Source organism: Geospiza fortis, unplaced genomic scaffold (assembly GCF_000277835.1).
Source record: "Geospiza fortis unplaced genomic scaffold, GeoFor_1.0 scaffold138, whole genome shotgun sequence".
Taxonomy (NCBI): domain Eukaryota; kingdom Metazoa; phylum Chordata; class Aves; order Passeriformes; family Thraupidae; genus Geospiza; species Geospiza fortis.
Window position 1 is genome coordinate 9123950 of NW_005054307.1, and position 20750 is coordinate 9144699.

Sequence of the window (20750 nt, forward strand, 5' to 3'; positions counted from 1 at the left end):
CAGGAACCTGAACTAGTCATCAGAATAAAGTTTTTCACCTCCAAGGCCATAGAACCACCACCTCTGTCATTGCTCCATGACAGATAACAGACTAGAGACACCACAGGTGGGAACAGCTGCTGTACTCGTTTTTAATTCACATTCTGTTTTTTTCTATTGTGCAGCCTGTCAGGAAATGTCAGATAAAGACAGTAAAAGTCACACATGCATCATGACAGCTCAGCAGCTCTCCACCATCCAAAAAGCAGACAAGACTGCTGTGGTTCAGAGTGCAAGGGTGTAGAGCAAGAGAATCAGCAGCAGCTCTGGACTGAAAAAGGCACCTACTCTTCTCTGGTCAATGCTCAAAGTGGGACATGAAATGCATCAGAGCGGGCAGTACCAGCTGCTGAAGTGCAGCAACACAGCAGGTTCACTCTTTTAAAGACTGATAAGGATATTTCAATGTGGGCTTGGTACAATTCCATAAATAGTTTCCTAAAAACCCGTAACTAATAAATAACTGAGGTACATTTGCTTTAAGAACCCAACCCTCTTCCACCAGCACAAAATTCATAGTTCCTCAAATTAAAGAGTACAAAGCAGTCCTGAAAAAGCCTCACTGAGTTGCCAAACTGAAGGCAAAGGACTGGGTGGAGAGCTCCAGGCACTGAGATCAGCTCTGCAGCACAGAGCATCTGTGCTCATGGAGAAGGCACAAAAACAGGGAGGCTTTGAGGGCAGAGGCACTAGAGACTAAATGCTTTACACAAGGAAATTATTACCACATTCATGAATTCATGCATCCACAGCACATAACAAGCAGCTCTAACAACTCAAAGAATTTAAATTTGTTCTCCCTGAATACTCTTCTGGTTTCAGTTTCTCTAGGCAAGACTCAGACTGTGTCAGCTGAACAGGAAATTCTGGTTATGCTGGTGATTGAATGCCATTTTCTCAATGATTCACTTTCTGAAAAAGTTGTCCTTTTTCTGTATTTCTGTCAGGATTTCTATGTTCCCAGAAATCCTCAGAAAGGCAGGAGTAGGTGTATGAAAAATAAATGCAAATAAATGCAAAATTACACCCTTCATCAGATTTCAGGCTGTTTTGAATGAATGTTCAAAGCAAACTGTCTTTATCACAATTGCAACCAAGTTTACTAACCCAATTAAGAATAAAGAATAAAATTATCACATGTAGCTCAATCCAAAATCCTAATCTATCTCACAGAAATCACAGCATCATAAAGACACAGGCTTCACTGCCCATGAGATTTCAGAAGGTCATTTACCTCTGAGAGAGAGGCTGGGCTATTTTAAGTATTGCAGAACAGCAATGGATTCTTTCTCTATGTGAGTTTCAGAAAATCTCAAACTATTAAACACAATGGTTGTCAGATGCAATTGAGACAAGATGTACAGGTAGGTCAGTAAAGGCAAGGAAAACAAAGGCTGAAATGAGGAGACCATTTTGTGAGGCATCAAGACATAGTCTAACACATCCTGGACTGCAGAGAAGTGTCAGGCATTGAGGGAGAAAATCAAAAGCGGAAGTGTTCTTGCTACTGTGGACAAAAATGTGCAACAGAGCTGCCAGAGGGCAAAAAGACTGGTTCCATGTTAGCTGAAAATTGAGTTGTTTCTGTAAAATAAACAATAGTATTTGATCTCGCTGAAACTTTAAAAGCTAGAGAAAAAACAATGAGTACTTTAGAATCTCTGTTTCAAATTCACCTGTCACCAAGATCATCTTTCTCTCACAATGTTGCTACACTACGTTAAACAGTCCAGACATAAATTAATTAAGACAAGGTTGATTTTTGGAAAATTTTATTTCTATAACAGGAAAATACAAAGTTGCTCAGAGAAATCAAGTATTAAAATCCTGAGAACCGTATCAAACTGTATTCAGTGCTTAGTTTGTCCATTATTAGTGTAAAGCAGCAGATATTCACAGTTCACTAGAGAACGAAAACTGAAAAATCTGAAACTCATGCTGCTTTCTGTCTTTATTATTGAGTGATTCTTTTTCAAAATACTTCAAACTGTAGTGCTCTCATACTACAAATGTAGTGGGAACATCCCTATTCATGGATACAACATTTATTTGGTATAATCCTGATAGCAAAAAATGAAAGGTAACTTACAAAATACCACATAACTCGATGGAGACGCTCTGTTTCATTAACCACTCTGAACCGGAAGCATAATCACAAAAGAGGATAGTGTGGTTACTTTTAAGTACACAGTTAAGTGCTCAACTGGCATAAACACTATCAGTAGACTAGAAACTATTCTACACGTGACTACTAAGGTCATAAATACAGGTCTCCCATCAATTTTCCACTACAACATCCCATCCCTAAGTATGTTTGCATTGTTGTGGCATATTTTAATATTGCATAGTTCTAAACAGATAAGGTACTACTGCTTGCATTGCTGTTGCAAATGGCTACATTATTCTTAAATGGGTACTGTTACCACAGTAAATCTCACAAAAATAGATACAAGTCACACAGATCACTAAATGTCGAATTTAACAGTACTCTTGAGTAGCATTTTGTTTTTAAGTACTACAGACAACTTGTGAGCTTGCAAAGCCTCTTACATCATTATCAAGCTTACAGCTGAGCTGTAAGTGTTAGCTGCAGCACATCATGGAAACACTGGAATAGAGTTCTGCACAGCACTTCTGCATCAGTCTCTGGACAGGATTTCCAAGAAGAACAGGCAGTAACGATCCTAGCAATACAGAAAACAGTGAAGTCACTGTGCTTAATTGTCAAGGTCTAGGATAAAGTTACACAAATTGTCCTGAAATGTGGAATTATTGACATAAATTCTGAAGTAAAAATTGGCACATAAACATACTGTCTCAACACTAAAAGAGGACTCGGATCTTTAGTGCCTTCAGTAAGCAATAATGTTGACAGATCTTGAAATCAGATACTTTGATTTAAATACCTATTACTACATACACAGTGACACAACTTTTCTGCTTATATTTGAAAATGCTGTGAATTATATTTCTTCTTTTCTGCAATTAGTTTAAGGTTTTAGGTACTTCTATTTATCTAATAAAAAGTATATCTTGATCTAGTTCTATTCATTAAAGAGAGCCATAGATCAAAGTATTAATGGCTTGTATTCTCAAACTGATCTGAATGGGCACACAACCCCTGCCTAGCTTTAGGAAGAAGTCATTTGAATTACACCTAAACTAGCAATTTATCTCTACACATTCTAACCAAATTAGTTTTATATTTCATAAAAAAAGGAGTAATTTTTGTCCATAAGATCAGTTAAGCCAAAGTTTGATCTTTTCAAATAGTATGATTCCGGAGAAGTGAAGCCAAACGTTTTAGCCCCTCAAGATGTGTGTCACTGCCAAGAATGATGGGCAGTATGCTCACCTGTCCTCTTATCTGCTCTAGCTCAGCCAAAAAACACCTTCACATGTTACAAAATGATCCTAAAATGACAGCCTATTTTAAAGTTAACCTATTTTAAAGTCTGTTTGTTTCTCCCTTCTTTCACCTTCCCTACTCTGTATTTCTGCTTATTGTCAGTATCTTGGGACTCACTTGCCCTCCACCACTTGTTCTTCCTCCCACATGTGCTTTCCCAGAATGCCAATGCCTCTATTCTCATGTACCTCACTTCTCAATCTCTTCTGACACATTCAGCTGTATTTCTTCAGTATTTTCCTTTCCTCATTCTCGCTGTTAGCTGCCTTTTCCTCTGTGACAAATGCAGAGCCATATTCAAAATGAAATTATATCCTTACCTGTCATCTCTAATTGAATAAAAAAAGCCATAGCCATGTGGTACCATAGGAACTGCAGATCCACTAAACCTAGTGTAGCCAATCAGACTAGTTGAAAGGACAAAATTCCCACCTCCTCCACTGTGAAACAACACAAAACAAAAGCAGCACTGTTGAAAGCTATTTAAAACAAAGTGTGTTTTACAAAACAGTTATTTTCTTGCAGAGATCAAGACACCAACACACACAAGGCCAGTGTAGCAAAGGCCTTGGTCTCAAGGGATACAACTTGCCATGGACAAGAATATGAATTACCTGGCTGTGAAGGCCTTATCCCCATACAGATCTGGCACTGGCAGTCCTTGCTCCTGTGCTATGAGCAGGAGACCCAGAAGATGACGATCAAAGCCTGTCAAATAAATGCAAATACTGAATGATTAACAGCAGCATTCACAGTTTTTCTGCTTCTTCTGGTCTGGATAGCTGGGAGCTCAAATAGCAGCTGAAGGAGAGATAAACAACAGCATCATATTGTAGCATCCAAAAACATTCCCCACATTTGATCTAAGAGGTCTTCAACAACTTCAACTTGCAGCACTGAGCTCAAAAGCAAATGACTTCAGTAACAGAGATGCAGCACAGTTCCTGTGGAAAACAAAACCCAAGAATACTCCCACTTCAGTCAAGGAGGAAGGGCTCCTTACAGTGGAAGCAGCCCATGGGCAATTATGCCAACACAGTGGAAAGGCTTTCAGGGCCACTACTGCTCTGAATTGTGATAACACACCAAGGAGGCTGCAGAGAGCATGAAGTTCAACAGGTTCATTTCCCAGCTACTCATCCTCATTCACAGAATAGTGTACAGCACTAACACAGCTGGGTTAGAATCTCACCCTAATCTCTCCTTTTTCACTTTTCAGCCAAGCATATATTTGACTGGAAGGTACTCCAAAGTAATGATCAGCTGGGCAGAAAAACTGAATAAATATTCCAAGCAAACATATTTTTGGGGTACAAGGATGGGTGCAAGGAGCAGGTTTTAGTTCTTCTCCCCAAAATTAAAGTATAAAATGTTACGTGGTAGTTTTTATTCAGGTCGAAAATAAGGACGTAGAGAAAATGTACTAGCACACAATGATACTCCCTTTTCACCCACATGAAAAAGACCCAAAAATTTTGATCCCAGAGTACCTCTTCCATTTTCACATTCTTTCCTCATTTTATTGTGCTTCGCAAATGCCTTATGCATCAGTTGTAGCCGTTGATAATTCTGTAAAGTAGGGCAGGATTCAAAAAAAAAAGAAAAGAAAAATCAATCCAAATCAGTAACACATCAGCAATCACAGACCAGCAGGTTTTCCCCTTTCATAGCTCCTAACAATTTTAGATAGAAGAAAATGGATGAACTTCAAAGGTACATAACAACCTCTCCCAAACCCAAATTCCCTTTTCATGAAAATGTGCTTGTTTGTTTCCTCTGCTCTCTTACTCAGATCACTTTTGAACTGAACAATATTCTAAATTCTCATGCTCTTTCCCAAATAACCTGAAACAATGGAAAGGAACCAGTGTGAACTAGAGTGATCAAACCCAAAAACCTTCTATAATACCATTTATTCAGAAGGACACTAGCTCCTACTAGGTGCATTCCCAGATTTTCTCTGCTGATTGCCAATTCTGCCCAACATTACAGTTTTTCCAAGTTTATATTAAAATTCATATATTAAAGTCAGAGACAATACAAATAACATGGTTTTTGTAAAGAAGGCCTTGAGAAACAGTCCAAAATCTTGACTTCCAAGACCTTAGATCTTCACAGCTCTTTGACTTCTTAAGAAGGACTATTTATCCTTTTATTCATCACACAAGAGGCTGCAGCAGAGAATGTGAAACAAGGACAGAAGTCACTTGATTTGGATAAAAATCAAGCTATCGAGATGACAAGGAGCAAAAGAAAATTTAAGACAAAAGGATTATTTCAAAGCATCTGACTTTAAGGCAATAAAAATTACATAAACACAGACTTTTAAGAACGTTCACTTCAACACTATTGAACAGGGCTTTTTAAGCTCCAGGAGTTAGTATTAAAAAAAGTATTTAAAAAATGTAGTATTAAGTATTAAAAACAAACAAACAAAACAACAATAGGGACATATTTGGAGTTGCTATTTAACATAACAAAGAAAAAAAAGGCTACAGTTAGTGTACACAGAAAGTTACACACTAGAAGTAGTAGTAACCACAGAAGCCTGATAATTGGTTAAAAGGCAACTGAGAAGCAGGAAAATAACAGAAATCCATATTTGGAAAAGGAAAGCCAAGATTTGGAAGATGGCCAGAAAAGTGAGTTTTAAAACTGCTGTACATGACAAAAGAAGCCATTGAAAACCAGGAAAATGTGCTCTCTAAGGCCCAAATTATTAAACACACATGCTTTCTTACAGCTGTCTTCCTCTATGTTTTTTAGATGCATTACTAATATAGAACCTTTGATTTTTCTAAAGATGTTTTGTCCTTTGTCAAAAACCTTCTCCTTGCTTAATTTCTCAGGCTCTGAGAAATGTACAGTGAGGGCAACAGAAAGAGCTTTAGTACAGCTCTTGCTTGGCAAGCAAGGCATGACCTGCTTTGCCAGCCAAGCACCAGAGGGTAGCTGCTGGGAAAAGAAAAGGTCTCTGGTTCAGCTACTCAGAGACAAACTCTGGAACACACCCCTGTTACCACTAAGACAGAAACACCCTTCAATCTTGCTCTCAGATCCAACTATTAGATAAACATTTCCTGATTTCACTTGAAAATTAAAACAACAGAACAACTGCACAGCATGATACTTTGGCTCAACTCAGGAACTTTTTGAGGTGTGAAATTAATCAGTGTGAATCTAATTTGAGACAGTTACATTCTTGATACCAAAAGGTAAATAGGACACAAAACCAAGCAAGCCCACACATGACAGCACATCTCAGTCACAATGACCAGAATCAGTTCAAGCAACCTAACATTTAAAATTTGTCTCCCTGGAAAGGCCCCAGCTCCCATCAATGAGACAACACAAAAACGAGCTTGAGGTGGTTCAGATGACAGGCCTTCTAAATACAGAGTAATTAAAGTAGGATTTCAGTATTTACACTCTCAGAAGGATCCAGCATGGACTTGCACCATTCCACTGCTTCCACAGTACATGATCTTATGGTCTCTGTGCGGCCATGATAGAATCGCCTGGTCATGGCAGTTTCGTAACAGCAGCCCGGCCTAAGAACAAAAATTAGGGAAGAGTGTCTCATTAACTTAACAAAATTATTTGCCATCTCAGGGGCTAAAGAAATCCTGCAAAAGATCTTGCACATCAAGCTCGGTTACAAGTACCAGAAACCCACTAATTTTCTTTAAGTTACGTTTCTGAAAAGGAGCCACAAAGCAACTCTGTGTGCTTTTATGGGACAGATGACTGAATAAAGTACCAGTACTTTACTCATACTCTTGAAAAGACTGCATTGCCATGGATATTTTCTGCAGACTACAGATCTACTAGCCTCTAGCAAAAACAGCTGACATTACACAAGCTTCAGTTTCACCATGTACTTCCACCTACACCATCTAAACCCTCATAAATTAAGAGACACATTTGAAATAAGCAGTGTGTTCCAAAACATTTAGAGGGAAAGGTCAAAACCTTCTCTGCTGCATACTGACAGCCATCCAGCTTTTACATGGAGCAATTCCAGCTCCACTACAGTCTACCACTTCATATACAACCTACATGAAATATACTCGCATGTTTACAACAGACCAAGGTTATTTTAGTCAGATAATTAATGTCCTGATGTTCAGCAAACCAACTTTTGTTATGATGAGCTACATCTCACCAGTGACAAAACATCACACTCCTATGATGAAACCCTCCTCCTTCTGAAGCAAGTAATACTCTGCTGGTCAGTAATGACTTACACAAGCCAAACAGAAATTTGGGAATAACACCAATAACAAGAAGAATGACACCTTTTAATCAGCAATACAAAATTAAGTGTTACATCCAAAAATGCAGAGGCACGCACTTGAAGGGTCACTATCTTCATCTCTATTATTCTGCCCAAACCTTCACACCCAATATTGCTAAAGAAAGTGAGACACTGAAGTTTGTGAGGCCTTTTACAGGCTTAGAAGACTAAATATTTCACTGGTGGCTGTCACATGCTACAGACAAAACTCTCTTCTACATTTGAGCAACCATTTGACATTAGAGACTCCTGAGCCACTGGGCATTTCATGTTGGCCCAAGTGTTTCCTTTGTACAGCCCAAGTTCAAGTTTTCACAGACTGAGTTCTACCACCCACTCATATGTATATGTACTATCCCTGTGGGCACAAGCACACACGATTTCTGAAGCAAGCATGGCTCTATGCAACTGTTACTGTAAAAACCCCTTAGTTATTCATTCTTACATCCCCATGGCAAATTACATACTAGGCATTGCAAAGCCATTGCACACCCCTACTCAAGAAACTAGTTTTTATTCCTACGCTGGTATTTTCTTACCGTCCATGGCATTTGTAATAAGCAAGCTGAAGGGCAAGCTGCACAAATGTATCAGGATGAAGTTTCCTCTTTCTAATCAATGCTTTGCCAAAGGATGTGAAGGTATAAGACACCAACTGCAAGTCAGATACCTGCCATACCAAAGGAGGAAAAACAACAGAAGTCAAGAAATATCACAACTTGGTCCACTGCAAATAAAACACACTCAACATAAATCACTATGTAACAAATTTAACCATGGTGTTAAATTCATTAATTAATCAGGAACATATTCATTACTGTTCTCCATCATGAAAAAAGACCAACCAAAAACATGTAAATAGAATGAAAAAAAAAAATAGTAACAGTAACAACTGAGAGAACCAGGAGTAAATTTCACCTTCTTGTAATACAATTCTTTAGTAAGTCCGATTTCATTCATAATTTTTGAATCCACTGTGAATACAAGTTCTTCTGGCTGTGGAATATCCCTCACATTATCTGATCCCTGGGAAGATGAAGACAGAAAGATGCAAAACCAGAAAATGTTATCCATAAGAAAAGACACGTTAACTGATAAGCTTGAAAGTTTATAAGAGATAGATACCTTCCATTTTCCCTCATTTTCAATAATCTTCTTATCAGCATAAGAAAACATGGTAATTAAAGCCATGGCATCAAAAGGAGCATGCTAGAATCAGATAAGAGAAGATATTACATTTCTTTGCATAACATCAAGAAGATCAAACTCTTCTGCTTTTTTCCCTATCCTGCTCTTTTTCCTCCTGACCAATAGCTTTACTGTGCAGTGTTGGACTTGTTTTATAGTTCTGCAATAAATACAGAAGTATTTTAAGTCTACCCACCATTTTAACTGCTCTGCAGCTGAACAGAGAGGTACAATGTACTACTGCCATGAAAAGGCAGATTTAAGGAAGAGTAGAAGCTCTTCTGGCCATGAAATTAGTTTAAAATAACATAGTTTAAAAAACACAGCTGTTCAAATGGATACATCGAACAGAGTTAATTTAAAGCCTTCTTGTGTATTGTATTTTTTTTCCTTTGGAACTTGTCATTAAATACTTTAAGAAATAAGATTATGACTTCAGATCCCATTGTTAATTCAAGTATGGTGTAATAGTAAACACCATGAGAAAGCGAAGAACATGAGAAAGCAGACTGCTTTTGAAAACTTACCAGACCAGGTGCCAGGTAAACAAGGCTATACTAAAGAGTAACAGATTAACACCTAAAATGATACTCTGAAGGGGAAAATTCAGTAATTAATAGTCAGAAGATGGAAAAAAAATTAACTTACATCGCAGAATGCACTACAGGTTCCATTGGAAAAGAATATGGAATTGTAGGATTTATCTCCCCAGCGCACAGTCGGATCACCTGCTAGCCCCATCCTTGTAAGCTAAAGCAGAAGAAACATACTGTGAAGACTAAAAAACACCAAGAACACTGCCAGTCTTTGTAAGCTAAACCTAGTCTACATTAAGATGGCAAGACCTCCCTGACAGATGACATTTTCATCCAGTTCAAGATGAAACATGACTATAGGGCCAAGTTATTAATTAGAAGGTTGATAAAAAGTTAATGACCGTGAAGGACAGAGGGCCAAAATGTTATGAAGGCAGATTTCAGCCATTCTCACTTCCAATGGCCTAACAATTAAAACTATTTAAGTTTTCCTATGGATCAAAAAAGCACATTTTCTGCATATTTATTTGCTTCATTTTTACTGTTCTGAAAGAGCAAGAGGTGCTACTTCTGTATATATGCAGGAGAAATTTTTATGGAAAGATGATCAGATATGAATCAAAAATTCTTAGCTACCTCAGTGTAGTCCTCAGGAGTTGCATGAGGACTACAATCATCAAGGCCAACCACAAACAAACTTCTCTGAATTTTTTCCAGAAGAGTTAAGTTCTTTGGATCAAGATGAATCAAATATTCCCGTAACTAGAAGACATAAAAAGACAAAGCTAAGTGAAATAATGTTTTTCCAGTGATCACAATGCTTTTCCCAGGAACCAGCTTCTGAAGTATTCCTACCTCTGCCCATTTGGTCCTTTCGTTGCTTGTTAGGGCTGCCAGTCCTGGTCCATCTGGTTCACTGTAGCATCTCTCCTGTATATACCTAAGTTGCCTTTAAGAAGATTTCAAAAACTGAAGTTAACAACAGCCGGAGAGAAGGTAAAAGTCACCTTGTGTCTCTCTCTCTTTTTTCAAAGCTGGAATTTTGGTTCAACATTCACAAGCCAGTGTGACTTTTCAGGAAGCATGAATCAGCTCCCCCAGTTGAAGACCTGCTCAGGTTTCAGTCACTCAGCACCTACGAGCCCAGTACAAACACACATAAAGAATCACAGTGCTAAAGCATTATTACATGCTTAATTTAAAACTAGATTTAAGACTTCAACAGTGCAGGCTGAGACCTTTCAGAGCAGCAGACATCTGCCATACTGCAGCTTTAGAGGTTCTACAGCAGCTAATAACATACAGGGCAAACCTTCCCCTCAGGATAAATCTTCAAGCAGAACACTTGCTGCAATACATCCTGAATGTAGATTCTGAACTATACAAGAGCAATTCTCTTCCTACCTCTTTCTTTAGAAGAACAATTAACAGAGGGGTAAATTTTAGTTTGCAAATTCAGTTTTCCACATGCTGTTCTTCATGTTAAAGAAACTCCATAAATTACAGGCACTTAATCTGACTTGTTCTTTTTTCCAGGACTCTTGCCTATTAAATATCACCATTGATCACTAGTTACATAGTATCAAAAATATAAGACACCAATGATGACCTTACAAAAATAAAGCCAAACAGAAAGAGCCCCCCCAAACCAAACCCAACCTGCCCTTCCTATAGACAATAGATTCAGAGGATTTTGTCTGTATTCCAAGTGTTCATTCGTTACTCGCTTGACTTAACAGGTACAACTACAAAAATTAGAAATGCATATGTTAAAATATTAGGTATTAATCTACCAGACTATTTTTAAAAAGTGATTTTTAGTTTCTCTAATTAGGTTTGTCTTGCCTGAGGAATTTGGCCATCCGCTTTTTTGCCAATTTTAATTATAAGCCTTCTGTTGTGCACTATAAGCAGCACTTTGACAATTGCATTAAGTTATTCCCTGGCAAAATTAACAACCCTTTTTTAGTAAGGAGATGCATATAGATATCAAATCAGTCACAAGAGACTTCTGCTGAAACTATGTCTGTATCTAACAGGAAAGTTCAACATATGAGAGTGCTTCAACTTTGATAATGATTAAATTGCAATGTGGATTGTACCTGGAAGGAATGATGATAGCTGTAATCCTACTAATTCCATGTAAAGAAACCATAAAAAATGGTATTTCCTACTGAAGTATCTTTTTTCAGCCCTTTTTTATGATGCTCTACAGATGTATTACAATAGTACATGGAAAGAAATTGCCATCCACTGTATAAGGATTTACTCAAATCTGAACCTTTCAGCTAAAGGAGAAGCTGTAGTCTCTCTTACACCTAAATCTTTGAGGTCAAGGGAATAGAAAAAAAATCCTCTTTTGTATATAGCTTAAATAAGACAGCTCATTTAGAATAAGCATTTTGAAAACCTGAAAATCTCTGGAGGAGTCAGCATGCTGCCTTCATGCATAGCATCAAATGCAAACACTCGACCTCGACACAGGACTATCAAGTGAGATGGACATTCACCTTCAGCCTCTGAAATGAAAAACAGGAATAAATGAAAATCCAACATTGGGGATAAAGCGACAGATACAGAAAAAACTAAGCAACTGCTACAGACTATTTTTTATTCAATTCTGCAAACTTGAAGACATTTTAAAAACCAACAGAAGTCACACATAACTTTCACTGTTAGAAACTGCTTCAAGTAATTGTCATTATCTAGCAGCAAATTTCATTTATCTGTGTCTCAGAGCAGGAACTCCCTCTGCTGAAATAAGTGTTCCTTGCTGAATCCACACATACTTATAACACAGAATTTGTCTTTCATAATTCTTAATGCTGGCATGTTTATTACAGGCATCAGGCTAGTTATACACAAATTTGAAGCAGAGCTCTTTTTTACTCCAGTTTGATAAGGACTAAATGTTGGACCAAAAAGGGCATTTGTAGATAAGACACCTTCTTTGCTTCATAATACGAACACTCCACAACCAGTAGCTGATTTAGTGCTCAAGAAAGCAAGAATTTTAAGGTTAAACTGACCACTCCTTTAGCATACTAATAGAGATAATTTGCTTGTATTGATCCCCAATTTTCATTTGTTTACCAGTTTTAAAATAACAGCTGAGAGAGTCTCTGGTAAGCCCAGGAATTTTGCAAGTGCAGAAGAGCATTCGAAATTGGTTCATGTCCAGAACAGTATTCCCAGATCTCTCTATGGCAACCTTCTCTCTGTAGTAACAAACACAGCAACATTAAGCAAGAGAAATTAAAATGATGGAATTAAATCAAGGTAAGACAAACCTGGCTATTACAGCAAAGAATGCATGCCAATGGACATGAACACACATACGCAATTAAGGGATGCCGAGGGATACATCAATATTTAGGACCAGTCATTTTTTCTTAAAGTCTTACGCTCGTAGTAGATCCCAGTATTTCAGGGTGTGCCATATATGTATACATGCTCTGTCTATCTGAGTGCCCTCTTTGGGTGGCCAGTAGTGTTCAATATAGGAACCAGGGCCTCCAATATTGGAGTGGATTTGTGTTGAGATGCGAAGATCAAGATAAGCCACATTCAGCCACCAGTCCTCCAGCTGAAATGAAAAGTGTTTAACATCAGAACTTATTGTTATTCATTAATTCTTTAATAATTACATGACTGTTCAACTGCCTGCTTTTTTACTTTTTTATTTTACTATATGAATAGAAGGTCCTAAATAACACAAGGTGGGACAGTGGTTCAAAACTAACTGATGAATATAATGACACATTTAGCTCTTCTGCTTTCAAGCATGAAATAAAATTCAATGCTGCTTAAGAATATTAAACTGTAAATTATGGTGTTCCTTCCCTGATACTCATAATCTTAGACTCTTGCAGACTTCAGAATATCACAGACTACTCCATGAAGAATAGAAGGAAACTAGACTTGTGTTGAGAAGGGATCTGAGAGAGACAGTTTGTAATGCACATTTTCTGCCACCATCTGAAAATCCTCACTCTGGAGTGTGTTTTGTTACGATTTAAAAAGCCTTCATGAATTCCACTTGGTAACGACCTTCCTTGTATCTCTTTCTCTGTTGAAAGACAACTTTCAAATGCTACCACATAGTTTCCTTCTGGGAAGAAAAAGAAAGAAACCAACTCTGAATTCCAGGATTGGTATTGTTGGGTTTTTGTGATTTTGGTTTTTTGGTGGTTTTTTTTTTTTTGGTGTGTTTTTTTGTTGTTGTTGTTTTTGTGGGGTTTTGGGTTTTTTTGTTGGTTTTTTTTGGTTTTTTTTTTTGTGGTGTTTTTTCTTCTTCTTTTTATTGTTTGGGGTTGGTTTTGTGGGTTTTTTTTTTTCCGCTTGCTTGTTGTTTTTGTCTTTTCCCAGGGTGGAGAGAGAAGGGACAGACGTCATAGAAGGAGAGACTGACAGATAAAGCATCCAAAATCTGGTAAATAATTTTAAATTTCAGTTAGTGAGCTCTCTTAACCACTCAGCTTTGAAAAAAACAAATGACACATACGTAAGTGAATATGAATGAGTTCATATCCACAGGTCAAGTGGCAGATGTAAGGAAGACCTGAAGATTTTAAAAAGTGAAATGATTCTTTGAGTTACATCCTGAATAACCAACTTTCCACAAGTTGAATTAAGATTTCTTACACTGAATTATGCTTTCTCACATATGTAAATACGCACCCAATTCCTTCTCATTTTAGCTCTTTCCAGTAATTTCTGATGCAACTCTTTTCCAATGCCATTTTCAAATTTTTTAACTATATCCTCAGTTCTTTGATATTCTTCTTGATTAAGAAATGGCTTCACTGTAAAAAGAACATGTTTTTATTTTAAAGACAACTGAATACTAAGATTTATTCCAAGATTCAGATATTCACAGGCAAGGGAGTGAATGAGAATTAATTTTTCTAAAACAGGTATTTGAAGGGAAAACCTTTTAAACATCTCTCAAAAGTCTGTAAATACATCAGTATGTTCTAATAAAACATAAATACATACTTTTAAATAAATACAGATGATAGCAGACTAAAGTAATTGCTGAAAACCTGAAATACCTAACAGATAACTAATTCAAATATATTTACATCTGTAAATACTATGGAGTTCTTCCAAGGAATTAAATTTACAGGAACTTCGTAAATTAACACATTGAGCACACGCCTGCCACCCTATTGCACCAACTACAAGCTACTTGTCTGTATTTTCAAGTCCATTCATGGCCTACAAGCCACTTGCCCATCAATTCTCATTCACTGTCCCTGTGTTATATCCACCTTTGATTGATAGCAAATGCAGTTACTGGTACACAGTTTTTCTGTTTTTAAATCCTTTTGGATTCCTCTGAGATCGTGTGCATTATAGGCTGAAGTCCTCCATAAACTTCTGCAAAACTAGTCATTATTTTAATCTAAACTCTCCTTAAAGACTTTTTACCATGAAATCTCTGCTCAGTAATGGGGACTGCTGATGTCACTTTCCATACAGGCACATCTCATCTTTTTCCTATACTCACCTGTGTATAATGTATTTTCTGTTTTAGTTATACTTAGATTGTAAAGTCAGTGGGAAACAGAATGGAGGGTTGTGTGGGAGGGGTGTTTCTGGTGATTCAATGCCTACACAATGAGGCCCAAGTAATGTTTGAGGCCGCTGGACACTATCATTAGTTAATTTCTTGTTTGCCTTGCTACTGGTAACCCTGTAATTGACTTATAGCTGCTAAGAAACAAAGAAAGATACACAATTACGAAAATTTAAACAAGTATCTGCATCATCTCTCATCTATCTTTTGCTTTTGCAAGCAACAGGCGAGTTTCAGCAGGGAAAGGTCTCAAATACTTAGTTAACCTAAGTATTAAATCCTAACTCCATCTTGCTGCAATCACACCTGCTTGCCTGCAACCACTGGTTTTCTCTTCTTCATAAATCTAGAGATCATCTTGTCCAACACTGCATCTCTGCAGGGTCAGTTGCAGCAAGTTGCATAGGACCATGTTGGGTCTTAAGTATCTCCAAGGATGAACACTCTACAATTGCCTGTTCACTGCTTGACCAGTGCTGCAATAAGAGGAGTTTGCTTATGTTTAAAAGGAATTTCTTGTATTTCAGTTTGTGCCCATCACCTCTTATTCTGTCACTGGATACTACTATGATGTCTGGCTCCATCTTATTAACTCCTCCACAACAAGTAATAACACATATTGCAAAGACCTGAACAATCCTAGCTTTCTCTGTCTCTTCCCATATGTCAGATAATCCAAGCCTTTAATGACTGTCACAGCCCCTCTCTGGGCTCATTCAGTATGTCCCTATCTCACTTGTATGGGGAACCCAGAAAAAGACCCAGAACTGCAGATGTGTCCTCCCCAGCACTGAACCAAGGGAAAGGATCACTTCTCTGTACCTGCTGGCAATGTTCCTTCTACACAGGGAGCCCCAGAGACCACTGACATGCCTTGCTGACATGAACATGCTGGTTCATGCTCAACTTTTCATGCCTACCAGACCCCAGGGGCCCTTCTGCATTCAGGCACTACGCCCCAGCTTGTGCTGCTTGGCATGTTATTCTCTCCTGGGTGAGAGAGATTCCCTGTGTGGCATTTCCCTGTGTTTGTTGAGCTTCATGAGGCTCCTGTTAGTCTGTTCCTCCAGCCAATCAAGCTTCCTCTGATGGCGTAACAACCATCTGGTGTATTAGCTACTTCTTCCAGCTTTGGAAGCTGGAAGCTCCCAAACTCAGAGTACAGAGTGTCCCATCATGCATGTCCCATCACCACCAATGACCATATTAAGAATTACTGGACCCCCGGTGTACACCATCAGAGACTGGTCTACAGCTGGCATATGTGTTGCTGACCACAGACCTTTGAGCCCAGCAGATAATGCAGTTTCCAGCCCATCTGTCTGTCCTGTACCTAGTCCATACTTTATTAGTTCCTCTATGAAGATTTTTTAAAAAATTTTTTGATATGCCAGAAGCCTTACTAAAGTCAATATAAACAATATCCACTCTTTTCCCTTCATCCAGCGAGACAGTCATCATAAAAAGTCATCATTAAAAGCTACCATGTTGATCAAGCAAAATTTCCACTTCAGAAACCCATGCTGCCCATTCCCAATCACCTTCTTGTCCTTCATAAGCACAGAAATTGTTTTCATTATTATTTGCCAGGAATTCCCAGGAATTAAAGTAAGATTAATCAGTCTTGTCCTTCCTGAGGACAACAGTAACATCTGCTTTCTTTCCTTCTTTCCTCAGGAACCTTCACCAGTAATCATGATCTTTCAAAGATTATCAGAAGTGGCCTTTCAAAGACAAAGACCAGCTCCCTCAGCACTCATGGGCACATCTCAACAGGACCCACATAGTTTTTCATGTCCAATCTGTTCAGTGCTGATCCTCTTCTATCAAGGGGAAGTCATCCTCACTCTTCTGCAAAATAATTCCATTTAATCCTAATTATATAAGGCATTTCAGTATTTTGCACTACCTGTCCTAAAGTGAAAGATAGGGATCCATTTTCAGATACATCCTGGTCTCCTTATGGTATTCCACAACAATTAATGCAAGTCCTAGTGATTTTTTTTTCTATTCCACAGGACAAACATGGAGAGTGAGGGTCAAATATTACCTACAAATGTGGTTTTAAACACATTTTGACAACCTTAGGCGGCAAGACAGAACATCTACCTTCAGGTATTACCATACAATGCTTGTGTTTAAACTGCATTGGGGCCTCCAAAAATTCCAATACAACACCATCACCACTGGAAAGGTACCAGCATTCCCCTTCCACCTCTACCACAGATGATCAGCTATGGACATTCACATAGTACCTACACATCTAGATGCAGCCTGAATTGCACACCATCAGCTGTGAACACAAATGAAAAAAGAAATAACAGCAACAGAGCCATTCACCTTTACCCTTTTGCAGATTACAGTTTTCACCCTGAAGTTGAAAGCCTTCCCTGACTGAGGGTAGTCCAACACTCAGGCTTCCCAGAAAATGACCTTATCATCACATACTATTGAAAGAGAGGATGATTACCCTCTGTTATTCAGGTTATAAAGTCATTACAGAGCAATACTCAATAAAAAATTAAAACCAGGCAAAATTATTTGGTTCTGGTCTCAATTCATGGAATCATTTAGGCTGGAAAAGATCTGCCATTAATTTAGTTGAACCTTAAAGGGGTGACTAAGATTGCAAGGGGACTGAAATGCACAATGAGATGAGGCTGAGAACTGTGTTTGTTGAACTTATGAAGAGAATGCAAAGGGAAGACGTGGCTGCCCTCTTCAACTGAATGGAAAATCCTGGTGAGGATAAAGCATAGTTCTTCTCAGAGATGGAAAGAATTACGATAAGAGAAAATGGAATAAAGGTGGAATACAGAAAATTTCTCACATGGAAAATGTGAAGTTTTGGGGGTTATTTGGTCATTGCTGGTTTTTTTGGTCTATTGTTTTTCTTCCCCCTCCCACAATCATGAGGGTGATCAAACACCAGAACAGGTTACAATGAAACAGAGTCTCCACCCTGGTAAGTAAACAAAACCTGACTAAGCAGAGCCTGACCAACATGCTGTAGTTGGACCAGCTTTGAGCAGAAATTTGGTCCAGATGAACTCTTCCCAATCTACATGATTCACAGGGTCTCTCTCCATTTAAAAACTATTTAATCAGATGTAGAAGCAGCACTGTTAAGGAGCAGAACTTGGCCTCTTTCTCACCAGAGTACAGTGAAACTTCTCTTCCATTTCTTCAGCCCACAGATCTTGTCTGTCTTTCTGATTAGGGGATCAGCTCTGCCCATGAACAAGAAGAATCCCATGAAAGACACCTTCAGTTGCATAGTTAAGGAATCTTCTGGGAAGCTGGAAGTTTGAGTTTTCATACTTTCATGTTGAGTCTGTTTTCCTGAATCTCATCCTCTGGGCTGGAAGGCTCAGTAACATGGCAATGGGCACCTTCTCTGCTCAAGGCTTACTTTCAAAACAGGGATACTCCTCAAAAGGCAGCAACTGTAAAGCCTTAAATAAGGCATTCTGACACATACTTTGTCCAGCTTTTCTAGTTAGCTGGCTCTAAACAGGTAAGTGCTTTACCAGCAGGCACCCTGACTAATGTCAATGGCCCAGAGTCCTCCTCCAACCAAAGAAACAAGGTTTCCCAGGACTAATTTAAAGCCTCTATGAAGAATCATTTGGAGGTTCTGAGTTGTTCTACTGAAGCACTTCCTTTCCTCCACTCACATTTACAGACTAAAATGACAAGCTTAAGCAATGAAATTCAGAGCTATGTCTAGAACTGTGTCCTGCCCTTTGACTTTAATATATTTGTACAAGGGAAGACTGGAAAATTCTGGGCTAACTTTTCTTCACCACCAGTGAGACTAAAGAAGAGCAACAGTGATCAAAATTATGGAACAATTTTGTACATGGAACAGTAAGCAGCAAATAATTTCAGCATGAAAAAGAAAGGGACATGTGATAAGGTTATTTATGAAAACAAATCAGAATCAGAAAACAAGTGCAAGCAAATTCACAATCAGATCTTCTCACTCCATGAGAGAGTTATTTATTAACCTGGAGATACAGATGGGTTTGCAAAACTAAACAGCAATTTTGTTATTGCAGGTTCTACTCTTGCAGCACAACCTTAGTTAATCTGCATTACAGCAAAAAGACAGTGAATTCTTTTAGACACACATACACACACAACACTTTTGCTCAAAACCTGCCACTTTAACATTCTCCATCATAAAACAATTATGTAAAGAACACCAAAGCAGGCCATTTCCAGTACTCAGAATAAATAGGAACTCAAGAGTAAGCTTCAAGAATTCTATTTTGCGAAAGGGAAAATTTGGTGTAGTATGCTTCTGCTAAGGAGACAACTCCAAGTCTTACTTTGTTAGCAATTGTGTAATACCTGTAAGATGGTAAGATACAAAGTAGATGTTCCAGAAAAAACTCCATGTCTCAGAGTTCTGAAAATTATTGAAGAAATAGAGAAAAATAATCTCAAAATACTTCATAATGCATTTTTGCCATTCCCAATACATAATAAAGAATTAACCAGTCATTTCTTCTTTATAAACAAAACTAGATAAATGTGCATGGATGTTGTTCTCAAAACTCTTCTGTGATGTTCTTTAGATTAGCCAACATGTCAAGGCAAAAAGTATCCAAGCTAAATTATGTGAAAATGCTCACCACTGCTTTTGCCTATGACTGTATAGTTAATAAGTGTTCTTTCTCACCAATATTAAGTATGAAAAGTTTTAAATAACTGTTCTTTTAAAAAGTTCCTGAGCAAACAGTTATAAACAAGCAGTTATGCAAACCAAAATTTTTAAGTGAAGCATCTTTCACCAGACCAGCTTTTTTTTTTTTTGAGAAGGAAAAAAAAAAAGTGAAAAAAAATCCACTCTCAAACCAAAAAGTTAACCAAGTGCCAAATTCCCTTGGAGAAAGGTAATTAGGGATAAATAAGAAACTTTTACTCAAGTTTCTCTGGGCACCGCATTTCCAGTTTTGAGCCTGAAAGAGATCCTTTTGGCACACTCAGCTTGTCTGTATCCCACGCCCCAATTACAGTACAAGCTGTGTCTACAATCACTTAGCAAACATCTTCAGATTAGCCTGGTTACAACAGCACATGACACACTACCATTACAACATTAAGTCATTACCTGCATCGAGATATTTACTCAAAGATTCATCAAGAGGAGGTACTGGCAGGGAAGGCAGAGAATCTTGGTATTGAAACGTTCGCTCCTCTGAGGATTCAAGCAGTTGCTTTTCCATGCTGCAGATCTGCAGCACAACCCAACAGGCTATTCACGAAGCCCACGTTCGATGACGAATCTCCCCACACTGTTCTCTCCCTCGCTCCGGCCTCCTGCCATTTAAACGAAAAAAGACACATAGCAAGAAAGGTTCCCCGACAAAGCATGGACCGAGGGTTTCTTGCTGGCTTGCATCCACGAGAGGCACACACACAGCAGGGGGAACGATGATCAGGCTGCTATTGATGCTTTTCCCCAGCACGCCGCGACTAACCAGCTCGGAGACTGTCGCTGTCTTTCCCAAGGAGCAGCCAGTCAGCCCTGGGACACCCGCCCGAGACTAGAGGATATCTGGGGAAGGGGAATCACCCCCAGCCCGGCTGGCGGCCCCTCCTCGCCCGCCCGCAGACCCTCCCCACGGTCCCCGCCCGAGCCCCGGCCGTGCCCTGGCCCAAGCGCTCCCCGAGCCGAGCCGAGCTGAGCCG

At 38.6% G+C, this 20750-nt stretch overlaps 1 protein-coding gene across 1 annotated transcript; it reads right to left on the reverse strand.

The window, feature by feature from the left end:
* Positions 1-1794: 1794 nt before the first annotated feature.
* CROT (carnitine O-octanoyltransferase) lies at positions 1795-20376 on the reverse strand. The gene is made up of 16 exons (XM_005418593.2): positions 20170-20376; positions 14150-14274; positions 12874-13055; positions 12563-12687; positions 11880-11988; positions 10325-10418; positions 10106-10231; positions 9582-9683; positions 8871-8954; positions 8664-8771; positions 8285-8415; positions 6876-6999; positions 4939-5017; positions 4063-4156; positions 3769-3888; positions 1795-2723 (listed from the first exon to the last, which is right to left on the reverse strand). The coding sequence occupies exons 1-16, from the start codon at positions 20282-20284 to the stop codon at positions 2603-2605; spliced, it is 1839 nt and encodes a 612-aa protein (XP_005418650.1). The 5' UTR covers positions 20285-20376; the 3' UTR covers positions 1795-2602.
* Between the last annotated feature and the right edge of the window lie 374 nt (positions 20377-20750).